Raw genomic sequence first — 15,016 nt, 5'->3', positions numbered from 1 at the left:
TGCTCAGAGTAGAGCACCAGCAGGTAAACACACAGAAGTATTTCAAGCGTGCTGCAAAATCCCCTGATCACTGCACTGGGATAGAACCTCAAAAGTGGGTATGGATACATTACAGCATATGTTATCATCCAGCACGCTCATTCCCAGTGGAAATGGTGGTGTCACACATCTTTGTCTTTGAAGGCAGTTTCAGTTGTATGTGGGGCCCAGAATGCTGCAGCAGAAAGTTAACAGAGAACATAAAAACACACCACAAAAAAACACATTCATAGCTATGGACGTCGCATGACACACCGCCATGTTGGCAGGAACAGCTTCTTAAAAAAACGAACAACATTTTAAATCCATGGAGATGGAGCAATATATCACAGAACCTGACGGGCTGATTATAGCTGATCATTATAATACCACGAGGGGCTTTGCATGAGTATGGAAACAGCCAGAGCAGACATTATTCCAGACCTGAGGCAGGGCAACATCTTCAAGTTAGTGTTGGATTCTGTAAGAAGTGGAATCCGTTGCCTGTGGGTTTCCGTCTTCTACAACCGATTTGAATGGTGTAGGATTTCCTTAAAAGCATTTCAAATGCATCGGCACCATTCTTCTATCTATCTATTTATTTTTGCAAATAAAAGGTAAAGGGTCATCGGTTACTTTCTGATGCTTGACCGTAGCTCTTTGCTAACACTATACACTGATATTATACAAGGTAGTTATTGGCATAGAACCAAGATGAAATTAAACATTTGTATTGAAAGTTTCATCCTGGTGCACCACATTTATCCACAGACACTGAAGAGACGAGTTGCCAGACATATTACAGTATACAGTATATGTTGCCGGTTCTATGGATGTGAACTGGGCCACTTCCTGCCAAAAATGGCATTTGTTTTGGTTATGAGTGTTGCATGATGGGGTTTCGTAACGTCAGCTACCAGAGCTCCATACATATAAATAAAGAATATACATGTCACAGAAAGGAAAGAGATAATAATGTGGAATACTGTGGAGTTCGCATAGGTTCAGGGGTTTTTTTTTCCCCCGCCTCGGAATACTTTTGTGTTCCTTCAAGAGTCTGGAGTGTTTTTTTTCCAGCCTTTTAAAACTCTATATCTGCACTCCACCTCTGAGCCACACGAGGGAGCTGCTTCATTTTCCAGTTTCTGACACGATAACCCACGATTCAACATAGACACGCGTGAACTGACCCCTGCTTTGTCTTGAAATGAAATGTTTTGAATGAAATGCACCAGAATGCCCCATATGTCAGTTATATCAACTACTGAGTGAAATAGTGAAACATTGCATAATGCACAAATTAGCTTGCGGTGGATAACAATTGTGGTTCACATGTGAAATATTTGTTTGTTTCTCTCTGGGTTGCAGAGTGCAAAGGAGTATTATGAGCAGGCTTTGATGCAGGAGCTGAAGAAGAACCAGGAGCTGCAAGAGTACATCAGACTGCTGGAGAGCAGGATGCAACACCCAGATAGATCCTGCACATCTGCCAAACAGGTATTAGACCTGTTAGTGGGTCTGTGCACATGATCACTTAAAGTCTACAGTTTCATTTTCATATTTTTTTGTCTTTGTGGCATCATTGTCATTGACATCACGTTTTCCTCCCTAAGGGCAGCTCCACAGCTGGAAGTGGTGCTGTGTCATACCTCGCCAGTAACTCACCCAGAGGTCCCAACCTGACACCCAGTCACTTTTCTGGATACATCCCTTCCTCCTCATTTTCCCCAGCTTCTACAGGTGCAGAGGGCGGATGGCAGGGAAAAAGCCAGTGCACCAGTACCCCACTGGGAGACTCCCAGCAAGAAGTGCATGATCTAAAGGAGCAGCTGGAGGCACTGCAGTGCCAGGTGGGCTGCTCTCTTATCCACACCATCGAAAAATATTCCTATTTGTGATGTGATGGAATCAAATCTGATGTCAATTCACTGTTGCCAGGGGAAGATTTGCTAAATGCTTAAGAGACTTAAATCACATGGTGAACTGCACCACCAAGTGGCAGCTCTGCATGTGCTGTGCTGAGATGTGCTCACAGAAAAAGAGATATCCACACATCACCACACGTGGCTTTGATTCACTGTCGTTTTAATGTCCTGTGTCTGCAGACCCAGATTTACGAAGCAGAATTTCAGACGGAGCATAACAGCCACAAACACACGCTGCAGGAGAACCATAGGCTGAGGAAGAAAAGGGAGGAGATGCGCCAGCAGGTGGCACTGCTGCAAGAGCAGGTAGTATCTTAATTGTTATATGATGTACACTGTTGTCGGGTTGTCAGGAAAACACAAGCACATTCAAACATGAAAATCGATGATCGTTTCTGTGTCCACTTTTCTAAATCCGAAAGAAAAAAAGTACCATGTAGTATCCAAATTGAGTTGTTTTGTCTCAAATGTATGATGTGGGGGGTTGCAGTTGCACTGTCTGTATGGAGTAATAATTGTATCTAAAACTGCACAAATCCTTCATACTTTTTACGATTTGCATTTCATTACAGTTCTTTTAATCAACATTCTGTCTTTTACAGCTCTGGATGACAAGTGAAAATGATAATGATGATATTGCAGAAAAAAATTAATTATATTAGATAAAATAAACAAAGTAAAAGAAAATATAAATAAATGCACACCAAGGACAATTCAATTAACATCCTTAATTATTTTTTTTTATAAATAAAGGTGTGGTATATTCATAATCGTCCTATCTGTCTCTCCGATTCTGATCTGCTATTCTGACACTACCACAGCTCAAGGTGTACGAGGATGACTTCCGAAGAGAGCGCATGGACAAACAGATGCTGCAGAGGCTGTTGTTGAAGAAAACGCCCCCGAACAAGGATCCTGTGCTCATCCACCGCTGCAATAATGAACAGCAGCCACTAGGAGGAGACAAGAGGACGCCGAGTGCAGAGAAAAGAAAAGAGTATCACCCCTTCTGCCCCAAACACCAGAACAGGGACACAAACTCTGACTGAGGCTGAGAGGGAAACCATTAGTGTGCACAGCACATGTATGAGGTGAAAGTATCAGTGTGTAGGCTACCTAAATACACTGGTATGGAAAATGTGTGCAGGTATGTCAGAGAAATCTGAAAAAATGGGACTCTGCATGAAGATGCAGTATAGAACTGCATCTTCATACATCTTTTAAACAGTATTATCTGACTAATATTGACAAAATGCTCTAATCCTGTGAGCATTATACAAAAAAATAGCCTTTTATCATATAACTTTATTAAATATCCATTTATTTCTAATATATAATTTTATCAAAAGTGTGAGTGTGTGTGTGTGTGCGTGCATGCGTGTGTGGTCAGAGAAAATAAGTAAATATAATAGAATCTCAATACTTTATTCATTAAATTGGGTGTGTTACATTTGCTTCTTCATAATTCACACTCAGTCATAAAGTCAGAAAATAGGGAATAAGATCAAGAAAACACATTTATATTAGCAACTGATGAAATATATAAATGTAACATTCCATGACAATCAATGTGACTGCATAATAGAATCATGTGAATGTAATGTGTTACTATTAAAGCAGGATGAAGTTACCTATGTTAGTCATTTTATAACTTATATTAATTTCCTTACTGGATTACTGGTATTGTTGCGATGCGTGATATGAGACACACAAACAGGGAAGTAGTATTTGGGTGACTGTTGCGGGAAGAAGCCGTTTAGGAGCAGCAAATCATTTCTTAGGTTTGGCTGGTTCATTTGATTTTAATCATGGTGTACAATAATTATAATTTAATTAATAATGACATGGTGTTAATCGAAATGGCAATAGAAAAAAGAAAGAAACATTGTGCACATGACAATCAATGAATTAGAATGAATCAATAGAATGAATTAGGGTCAAAATTAGAAATGTGGGTCCCCGTATAGAGAGATTGGGAAACAGCAGTTTACTGATTATTGTAGACACAAATTCAAATTGATTGAGTATTAGTTAATGACGTCATGCGTCAACAGCTTGAAGTCAAATGCAGATTTGTTTTTTTGACCACACACACAACAGTACCTGCATCCTCAACTGTTTCCCCTTTCTCCTTGAACTTGTAATTTACAGTGTGTAAACACATAAAGTATACTATACTCTTTTATATTCTTTTAATACCATTAATGCAAAATGACTACAATAATACAGTATACTCACATACATATTTAGTGTAAATTAAAATCAAAAATATGAATTAAATGATAATATTTTGATATCTATCAGTAAAATTGAGACAATTAGAATGATCCCCTTACACACACACAGTAGATATTTGTCCTAAAATGACAATATCCTTGACAAGGAACAGAGAAGTTTATGGTCAGGCCTGATGACCAGGAAACAAAATCTGCTGATAATGAGTCACAACTACATTTCACGTCAAATCAGTCGGAAACCATTTGAAAATAAAGGGATGGGAAAGAAATGGCCTCTGTGTGTGTAGGGTCTGTGTCACATTTCAGTTAATGTGACGTCAGTCCTGAGTGTGTGTGGGGGTGTGTGTGTGTGTGTGTGTGTGGGTGGAGATGGAGACCAGCACGTACAACATATAGCTCCTGAAAGGGAGTGTTTTGTTACTTGAGTAATCAATTCCTTGGAAAACACAATCACACAATGACAAAAAACTTCATTATCGGGTTTCCCCTGTCATTCTCTTGTCATGTGTGTTATATGTAAGATTGAAACTGAATTTTACAAGAACAAGAAGGAAGTGGAGTTTCCCTAGTGGCGATCGGTACTGTATATAATCCCTGTGGCAGAGGAGCTTGACAGAATCCAGAGTCCAGACTTGGAGAAAGAGTAACAGCAGACAGGTAAGGAGATAATAAATCAATTACTAAAATGTGTATTTATTATATATTCTACTTATATTGTGCACATATAAAAAATAGTATGTACACAATATGTGACTGTTTGTTGATGTCATAATATTTTTTAGGTATTTAAATCTCTTGAAATATGGTTTGGTTTGAGTAATTTGACTGAACGGGTTTTTGCTGTGCATGTTCACTGTAGGTTTTAATATTACTTACTTAAGTGTAATATTCTTTTCCGGGCTAACAGATATTTATAATTTCACTGAGAGACTGAATAAACTTGATTCAGATCAGATCGCTCCTGACGTGCAGTTATACATTTTGACTGGTGTTGGAGGACAGGGGGAATAAGGTGTTATTCACTGTGAATCCACCTATGTGTGGATGTGGTTAGCTGTTTTCCCATCAGGTCAAGTAGGAGGGGTATCCTTCTTTTTTTTTTAGCATCAACAAACAAATTACCCTGTCTTGAAAACAAACCAGATGGAAAAGAAGATAAACGTCATGTTTTACCTGAATTTGCGCCACACTTAAACTGCACTTTCCCTCTTTGTCTCTCTCTCTCTCTCTCTTAGCCTGCAGCAACAGCACAAAAAGTCTCTACCGTATACATTTTGGGAGCAGGAACCTTGAGGCAATCAAAACGAGATGACTACATCCGTACCAAAGCACCAGGAGATCTACAACCAGCAGGGCTTTCTCTCACCACTGCCTGTGTTGAATGAGACAGAGCTGAGGGAGGCCAGACATGCTTTTTCTGAGCTGGAGAAGGAATTAGGTAAGAAGCCGGAAAGTGCTTAGTGTTAGATTTACAGTAAAATGAACCAACTGCATTACAATGAATCAAGTTTAACTTGTCTCTAAACATTCATGAACTGCCATGTCTACACAGTTTTCTCATTAGTGTGGGTCTATTTGTGTGTGTGTGTATTCCCAGGTGAGGACTACACCCAGTACAGCCTCCACAACGTCCACCTTCAGTATCCATGGGTGATGGGCCTGACCAATCACCCTCGTGTCCTGGAGGTGGTCAAAGACGTCCTGGGTCCGGACGTCATCCTGCTCGACTCCCGCTTCATCTGCAAATACCCAGCACTCAAAGCGGCCGGCGTGCAGGAGAATGACGGTGGAGAAGCCAAACCTGACGGGAAGAACGAGGCAAATGTGCTTCCGTATGTGGCCTGGCATCAGGATATGAGGTAGATTTTACATTATTCTTTTTCTTCTTAAATGAAAACTTGTATTTTGCTGTGTTTTGTTGAAGTGTAACTGTTGCTGCTGTGTTTACAGGTATTGGGGAATTGCCGGTGGCCCGGTGCTGTCCGTGTGGCTCGCTTTAGATGATTCACTGAAGGAAAACGGTGCCCTTCAGGTCATTCCAGGTAAATCAGCTTCATGCTTTACATACACATATGCTATGGCTTCACTGTATACTGCCGTAATAACATTTTAAGATCCTGATCTTGATTTAAAAAAAAATGGTGCAGGAATCACCCAGGTTGTGATTCCTCCCCCTCCTGGTTGGCTAGAGTCAGTCATCTGTGTTTATGATGGTATGGCTGAGGGAGGTGACATTTTGAAGCTGTAATCACAATACCATGATACCGTGATATTGTTATTACATATCACCCCATGCCTATACAGCACATGCACATTAATCTCTTTAATGACTGTTCATAAGACATAAATAAATCTGTTTCTTCTGCCCCTGCAGGCAGCCACTGCTCCGGCATGTTGCCCCATCGCCAAGCCGTCCGCGCTGGAAACATGTTGTCAGTCAACCAGGAGATCCCAGGGGAGCTGGTGAAGGCCGATGACGCTGTGTTCTGCCCTCTTTTAGCCGGACAGATGTCTGTGAGTTAAAAACATGGCATGGTTGTAAAAGGATTTTGAGTGTAATCCAAGCTTAATTCATTTGAAATGTTCTTTTAACAAGGTCCATGATGGACTTCTCGTCCATGCCAGCGATCCCAACATATCCCCAAGGAGGCGCTGTGGGTTTGTGATTCGTTATGTTCCCACCTGTGCTTACCCTATACAGGTGAGACAAACGTGAATGTATTTACAATCCTACAATTTTAATACAGGTTATAATTCCACGTTCTCACATTCACACTGTATTGACCCTGACTCTCTCTGTTCCTGTTAGGATCCAGATCGTCCCAGGAAATTTCATGCCACAATGTTGGCCTGTGGAGTAGATCATTTCAATAATTTCTCAGACTGACGCACATGAATATTCACTGGATTCTTCAAGAACAGTCACTGTTCTAAACTTGATCAAGACAATGTGGTCATTTTGTCATGCACAGTCTAAACTACCATTTCTATAAAGCTTTAAGATGAATCCCAAAATAAACACTAGAAACACCAACCATAACACAGTTGCACTGCTTTTTGTATTGTTTTACAAAATAAAACTCAATAAAGTTTTCAAAAACAACCCAGTTGACTGTGGGAGTTTATTGTTCGTGGTTAGGATTTGGTAAATGATATAAAATAATGTAGGTTTCCAATCCAACAACTTTGAGTTCAATCATTTTGATGAAATTAACAAACAATGTCATAAAATGATACACATTACACATATAATGGTTCCTTCCAGCTGCTTATATAAAACCTAATTTTTGACCCTGAAACTTGGTTACTTAGCCGTGAGTAACTTAGACAGGGTGATTTTGAAAAGGTGATCCATGTCTTCATCATTAACTTGCTTGGACGACAGCTAAGCTCTTTATATTGGGGTTATTTATGCTGCAGCCCAGCTTTTAACTGGAACACACATTTCCTTCGTTCTGCTCCCTCCGTTGGCTCCCTGTGCAACACAGAATCAAATTTTAAAATCATTTTATTCACTTTTAACTTCCTCAGTGGACTTATTCCACCCTGTCTGACCTAATGCAACAGCGTGATCCACTATTTCCAGATCAGACTGAGTCAGCAGGGCTTGGCAGCTGTAGGAGACAGGCTTTGTCACTGTTCTCGGATCTCTTTATTGTGTAAGACTTCGTTATAATATTGATTATTTTAATGACGTCTTTGTCTTTATCATTTTTACTTGTTCTGTTGACTTTCATGTGTTTTGTGTTTTGTCTTTATATGTTTTATGACTGTGCAACACTTGTCCAAAAGTGCTTTTTAAATCAAATTGGATCACACACTTACGCACAAAATGTTGTCAAAATGGCACTAACTGCACTGCATGGTTTCTTTTGAGTCAACTTTAACAATTTCTAAGTTTATGCTCACTTGAGAACCTTTTCCTGTTCTGTGCTGCAATAATTTATTGATCCATCTGGAGAAACCTTGGTGTTACAGCGTAAAAGTTCTACATTCACAATTCTCTTCTGAAAATGTACCCAAGACCATCCAGGTCAAAATAAGGAGAATAAGGTTTAGCAGTTAGAAGCCTCACTTTTTAAATAGGCTCTCATGAGATTGGTCGCTACTGGAGAGAAGTGGAAGTATTTAATCTCTGCACCATTTTACAGAATGTATTTCTATTTTTTTTAAAACCTCATTGTTGGTGTAAACAGCACAAAAACCAATGCTGCATGGTTTCCCAAAGTTAAACAATGTGTTTAATCGTGTTTCTACTAAAATAAGTGTCATGCATGTGTATATAAAGAGTGTGAATGTGATATGAACATTTCTGTAGCCTCTTTTTAGTAAAGAAAAATGACAAATACACATTTTTAATATTTAGGTTTGTTTTTTATTGAGTCTTAAACCCACACATTGAAGATATAATGTCAGACAAATACGTTTAAACGTGCTTAAGCCAGTTTCAGTGTCTCTTTAACTAGGACACCTACTCCATCAAAGACGTTGTGAATAGGAGCGTTGCACATGAAGGCACAGGTGGTGACCAGTTTGTTTTTCACATCAACATGAGCTTCTCCCACATCCTTATTCACATGCTTGCAGCCCATCTCCTTCACGACACCTGCCGTCTGCGCATACGGCCACCTGACGAGGACAACGGAAGGAACAGGGTCAGAACTGTAGATTCATTTTTTTATATAATATACACTGATGATCTGATTTCACTCACTTTTCACACTCTTTGTCCTGTCCCACAGTGAGCTCGCAGCCTGGCAGGATTTTGGCGGCGAGGATGGGGGAAATGCAACACATGCCCAGTGGTTTTCCAGCTTTATGGAATGCCTTGATGAGCTTCTCCAGATGTGGTTCGATGGTGCACTCCTTATTCTTCAGTGCAAAGTCACTCAGGTTCTTAGCCACACCAAAACCCCCTGAGAAGAAAGTAAGGATACATTCAGCGTATATAACACAAAAATGCAGGTTAAAGAACTAAGGATTGTTGGCAGAGGATTTCTAACCTGGGATGATGGCTGCATCAAATGCCGACACATCCAACTTGGCCAGATCAGTGACTTCACCCCTGGCAATGCGGGCACTTTCCTGCAGGACGTTTCTTTTCTCTTCTGTCGGTTTCCCATCACAATGATTCACAACGTGCATCTGATCTGCATTTGGAGCAAACATCTGCACCTGAAAACAAACATGAACATGTAAAAAGCCCGATCTGACGTGCTGAATATAGTGGATGAAAACTGTAAAGTCTCTTACTTTTGCCCCTGCGCGACTCAGGTGGACGAGGACAGCAGAGGCCTCGTGAACTTCTGTGCCGTCGTAGACGCCACAGCCGGAGAGGATTACTGCAACGCGCTTTGCCATGATTGCTATCAAACACACACATAAAGCACATGCAGTATTTGTAGACTATGAAGACACATACTTCCTCTTTCTTACTCCATTATCTCTGTCTTTGTCCCATTTTTTGTCTCACTTTCTTGATTACACTATCTTATTTCACTGAGCACTGCTCCTGGGCCAACTGCTGCTCTTGTTTACATGAAACATTTACAGAGCCAGGTGACACAGGAGGAGGCTGCTGCTGCTGCTGCTGCTAGGTGACACTGTTGACACCCATTAGAAGAAGTTACAGGAAGAGGCTTGACATTCTACTGGAATAAATGAATGAATAAATGCAGGACTTCAAGATGAATTTGGATCAGATTCATCAGAGTATCACTTAGCATGTCACCATTATCCTGCTACTTTAATTACACTGACTGAAATCAAAGTGTTTGTTCATGACATATCGTATAAAATCTTTGGTTAAGTTCAAGTAGCATAAGTAAAAATTAGTGTGGTCTGTCTTACCTTGTTTATGCAGGTGTTCTGTCTCTGTGTGTGTGTTGAAGCTGCTCAGTCGTGTTGTGTTGGCTGAAATTTGAAGCCGACTCTTTATATCCCTCTCTGCTTCACCTGTCTCCTCCCACATGAATCTGCTCTCCAAACAGAATGACGTCATGCACCAGGAACAATGATTTAACTTCTGGTTAAAATGCAGAGTCATTCCTGTCATTGTTTAAAACGGTAATCCTGATGAAAGGATGACGACATATTTATTAGATAAAGATTTTTTTTTTTTGTTGGGTTAATAGTTTATAATTATTTTTAATTCTTAGCTACAGTGTTATGCTTCAGTAAATAATATGCCAAGTTCATATCTTTTTTTGCTGTCACGTGTTAATTTGCATGATACAATACATATGTCATATATGTTTTCTCTCTCTTATCTCTGTTAATATTATAACAATATATACTGTGAGCTTCGCAGCTTTATTTCTTTAAAAATTCACACCATTATTTATTACTTAAACTAATGAATAATAATAAAATAAACTTTGACTCAATATCAACAAAATAAGATAATTAAAAATGTAAAATATGTAAATGATTTTTTTTTTTTTTTTTTTTTTAAAACGAAGCTCAGCCGAAGTTCACAATTCTTAGAGATTCAAATAAAACACACGTATTTTATTAAACCTTCTTGTAAATAATAATAATAATAATAATAATACAATTCACCATTGATTAAGTTATGCTATACAACAGGAATTTCCATTGACGGTGACTGTAATAATCTGCGGTACCCAATTTATTTCTCTGCGGTTATTTCCTTGTCAGACGCACGCACTCACTCCTCTGGGGTTTCTCACCGGACGTGCTGACGTCACACGCAGCTGTATAAAAGCCCAGCCTCGCATTCCCACAGATCCACTACTTCCACTGCTATGACTGCATGCCACTCACTACACGTGTCCGTGGGCATCCTCGGCATCTCTGGCGGTATGATAACATTTCTCACTGTTAGATTATGATATATGTGTGAATGAATTATTATTTTTTGGTCTTTATTTGTTTCTTTTTCTTTTTTATCAAAATTATATCTGATTTCTAAGTAATTATTACCTCGAATTCCACATAAATGTCATGAAATATCCAACTTAATTTCTAAGTAAAGTTTTCTACACAATAATAATAACAATGATAATAATTATTGTTATTATTATTATTATTAGTAGTAGTAGTAGTATTATAATAATAATAATAATAATAACAACAATCATCTTATTATTCGTCAAATCAAATTATGCTGCAGATATTTCTAATCATTTGCATAATTGCACATAGTCATGTGAAGAAATTATGAATTACTTCAGATTTATCATCCTCCAAAATTGTGAAAGGATTAAATAATAATAATAACAAATAATAATAAAAATAGTTATTTTAGTGTTCATTTATCAGTTAACAGTTAACTGTATCTTAATAATAATACAAAACTTTTTTTTACTTAGGTTCTCTCCTTCTGTTGGTGAACAACTATGCCAGCTCACCTGACAAAGACTTCATCTCCCATACTGCACTTGGGATTCTGCTCCTCATCATTGCAGCCCTCTTAGCTTATGCAGGTTGGTTCAAATAACTATCTATGTATAGTATAATTTTACTATTTATTCATTTATGCTATTGGTTGATTTATTTGTGTGTGTGTGTAAATAATCGTAATCCTCTCCGGGGTTTGTCTAATTCTGTTTGCTCTCTGTCTTCCAGGTGTCTGTCGCAGTCTGTCCCACGTCCAGCTGTTTTCCACTCTGTGTCTTACTGTGTCTGGCCTGTGGTGTGGTTCAGGTCTGGTGTATGTCCTGGTGGGACAGGAAGTGCTGCCGGCCACAGAGCTGAGATCATCTCTGGTTCCTGGTCTGGCAGCGTTTACTGTCGCTCTGTTCATCATAGGCAGCGTCGCACTTTTAGTAAAGAAAGCAGTGCTGTCTGTTATAGCTATTGGTATTAGCTTAGCATGTGCCCATCAAATTGCCGGTCTGTCTGCTGCAGGCTTTGGTCAGTCTGCCACTGCTGCCAACTACCTCCTGGTGTGTGTTGTTGGTGTTTACTTTGGTTTTGGCTGTCTGCTCTCCACTATTACTCACGGTAAAGTGGAGCCTCCGGGAACAGGTCTGAAGGGAAAAGGTGACCTGAAAACAGAGCAGAACCACGGCTGTGATGATGCAGTGGCAGTGGGTGTGGTGATGAACTTGTTGTCTGCCTCTGTGTTAGCCTGTCCTCTGTTAGGTGTGGTCCCCCAGCTCTCCACTGGACACGTCCCCTGGCTGTGGACAGCTGGAGTCTTCCAGATTGGCATGTGTGTCCTCTTTTACAGAGCCATGGACACACTGGCTGCCACTTTTTATGGCTTCACGGCTCTTTTAAAATTTGCAGAGGGTTACTGCGCTCTCTTGTCATTCTACTCAATTCAGCCTTTGTCCCCTGTTCCCTTCCCTGTCGTCTTCTCTGTGCTTTTCTTCATTCTGGCTCTGTTCAGCTGTCAGAAGAGCTTGCTGGAGGGACTATACCAGTTATTCTTTGCGGCTTATTGTATTGCCATTGCAGCCCAGCCTCAAGGCTTCCACCAAGGAGGCACTCAGGGTGTACAGGCAGCTATATTTGTAGCCTCTGCCATCATGCTTTTAATTACCACATTCAACATGGTCTCCGCTACCGTGATTCCCACAGGACGAGGCTATTTCACGACTTTAGTAAACAGAGTGCAGGGTCTTACTCTCAGAGGACATGATAAAGAGCTGCACACTCCCCACCTGGGCTACTCCAAATATGCAGATGCAGAGGTGTTAGGCCATGCGTGCAATGTGTTGGCTGCTTTTGCTGTCACAGCCACAGTCATGGACAGAAATCCTCTGTCTGTGCTGGTTCTGCCCTGGGTGGTGGTGGCTGGCGGGGCACTCCAGCTGCTCTGTGGCTCAGTAGCTTTTGCTCGGGGAAAAACCTTTGAGAGCACAGTTTTTATTCTCTACGGCGTGATGTGGACAGTGTGGGGGTTGACTCGATACGGTGGCCTGTACGGTGAAACCAGAGGTTTTAATGTGGCTGTGGGGATCATTAGCTTCATGCTCTTTAACCTTTTAGTGACAGCTGCGGCGCTGTTTCTAAATGTCGCCTGGTTTGCCTATGCCTTCACCTTCCAGCTCATTCTCATTAGCTTCCTGCTGGAGGCAGTGAATGCTCTGCCCTATGGTTATGACATAGGAGTCACCATCATCTTTGGTCTCATCAGTTTTTATTGTTTCCTGGGCCACATTTTCAACGGCACCTTCCAGTCCCCCCAGATCCCCTTAGGGAAACCTTTAGTCAAGCTGAGTGGTGTTGGGGGAGGAAACAACATCTGTCCACATGTACCGGCACGCAAGGCCTCATCCGTCCAGCAGATTGCAGGTGAGATATAACCGACAGTAATGTTTCATTTCTGAAATAAACATTTGTGTATGGACTTGGTGCGAGCTTTCTTTTGTCTTCTTATTCTGTCTGTAGAAATCATGAAACATGGTGGCATATGCGGAATGCCCACTGACACCGTCTATGTGCTGGTGGCAGCTTGCAACAGGCCCGATGCGGTTGTCAAAGCTTTCAAGTGAGTTTTTATACATGCTTTTTATAACGAGTGTGGCATTGTCCGCGCACAACTGTGAAGCCATTTCTCAAATCTTGCATCTTGTGTTTGATTTCAGGGTGAAGAAGCAGGCACAAGACCGACCCATGTCTATGTGGATCTCCTCCATCAAGCAGCTGGAGCCAGTGCGACACCTGCTCAGCCCTTTGCTGCTGGACTTCATGGAGGCGGCGTGGCCCTCCTCCATCAGCATGGTTATACCTCGAGGTAAGTGTGTATTTTTGCTAGTGTTTGCTCATTTGTTTCAATGTGTGTGTGAAGTCTCATAATACTAATACATTGTCTTATACAGGTCCATGGATGGACATTCTCGGTTTGGAAGATGCTGCCAAACACATAGGAACTCCACAAAGCATTGCTATCAGAAACCCTGACTGTGCAGTGGCCACACACCTCATGAACCTGGTAAGAGCCGTGTATGAGAAACACCTCACTGTGTGTGAGTAAAAACTACTTGCAAAGTTGTGAATACAACTGTTTTGTATTCTTGCAGGTGGGGCCCATTGCAGTAACTTCAGCCAACCCCACAGGCGAGGCAGACACAACTCACCACAACCAGGTGTACGCCAAACTGGGAGACAAGGTAATGATCATTATTTACTTTTTTAAAAATACAAAATAAACTTTTATTTTCCTCAAATAATCCATGTGTGCGTTCTGCTTGGCCAGGTGGATGGTGTTTTATGTGATGGCCCCTCCCCAGAGAACATTGCATCTACAGTGGTTGACTGCACTAAGATAGAAACAGGACATATTGGTTTCTTCCGAGTGGGTCTCATTCCTAAATCCAAGGTAATATAAATGCATTGTCCCGCGCCAACAGATTCCTTTTATTTATTTTCATTTGTCACTCACACTAAAGCTGTTTGTCCTTCATTTCGCTGCTGTGAAGGTCCTTCAGATCTTTGAGGAGGTTCAGAGGAGACACAAGCAGGGGATCACCAATGCCGCATTTGAGGACGAGCTACCTCTGCCAGACACACACCTAAGTTCAGGAGAGGAGAACACAACAGAGTCAAGGATGGGAAGTGAAAACTCAACAGCATCCACTGCATCAGCTGACCCAAATCTAGATCCGAGAAATGACTCACGACTGTAACAGAAAGTTGCTGCACCGATGTACTTTTTTTATCTTTATATTTGTGCGAAATGTTTAAATTATAAGTTGTATGTGTTGAACTGCACTTTTTTTAAATTTTAAATAATATTAATGCACTGTACACTTTAATCATAAATTAAATTAAAATCATGAAACTATTTATTATGATGACGTTCATCCTGTTTTAATATGAAATAAACTGTATTTTATTAATAAAACAGATCTGTCTGATATG

The 15,016-nt window shown here is 40.6% G+C and overlaps 3 protein-coding genes across 3 annotated transcripts; 2 read left to right on the top strand and 1 right to left on the bottom strand.

The window, feature by feature from the left end:
- Window positions 1-5,488: 5,488 nt before the first annotated feature.
- Window positions 5,489-7,067, top strand: LOC310928270 (ectoine dioxygenase; the record flags this gene model as incomplete). The annotated part of the gene is made up of 6 exons (XM_083890793.1): window positions 5,489-5,618; window positions 5,778-6,039; window positions 6,131-6,222; window positions 6,555-6,694; window positions 6,777-6,881; window positions 6,990-7,067. The coding sequence occupies 6 exons, from the start codon at window positions 5,489-5,491 to the stop codon at window positions 7,065-7,067; spliced, it is 807 nt and encodes a 268-aa protein (XP_083746919.1).
- A 1,549-nt stretch (window positions 7,068-8,616) lies between these two features.
- Window positions 8,617-9,541, bottom strand: LOC310929046 (glutamine amidotransferase-like class 1 domain-containing protein 3, mitochondrial; the record flags this gene model as incomplete). The annotated part of the gene is made up of 4 exons (XM_083891746.1): window positions 8,617-8,809; window positions 8,895-9,096; window positions 9,184-9,355; window positions 9,434-9,541. 4 exons carry the CDS (start codon window positions 9,539-9,541, stop codon window positions 8,617-8,619), a joined length of 675 nt encoding a protein of 224 aa, XP_083747872.1.
- A 1,406-nt stretch (window positions 9,542-10,947) lies between these two features.
- Window positions 10,948-14,781, top strand: LOC310928269 (uncharacterized protein; the record flags this gene model as incomplete). The annotated part of the gene is made up of 9 exons (XM_083890792.1): window positions 10,948-11,002; window positions 11,515-11,628; window positions 11,771-13,447; window positions 13,544-13,643; window positions 13,741-13,889; window positions 13,975-14,087; window positions 14,176-14,265; window positions 14,352-14,474; window positions 14,575-14,781. The coding sequence occupies 9 exons, from the start codon at window positions 10,948-10,950 to the stop codon at window positions 14,779-14,781; spliced, it is 2,628 nt and encodes an 875-aa protein (XP_083746918.1).
- Between the last annotated feature and the right edge of the window lie 235 nt (window positions 14,782-15,016).

Source organism: Microchirus variegatus (genome assembly GCF_963457635.1).
Source record: "Microchirus variegatus genome assembly, chromosome: 6".
Classification (NCBI taxonomy): Eukaryota; Metazoa; Chordata; class Actinopteri; order Pleuronectiformes; family Soleidae; genus Microchirus; species Microchirus variegatus.
The sequence above is the reverse complement of the archived record's forward strand: the minus strand, read 5'-3'. Positions and strand labels throughout refer to the sequence as shown.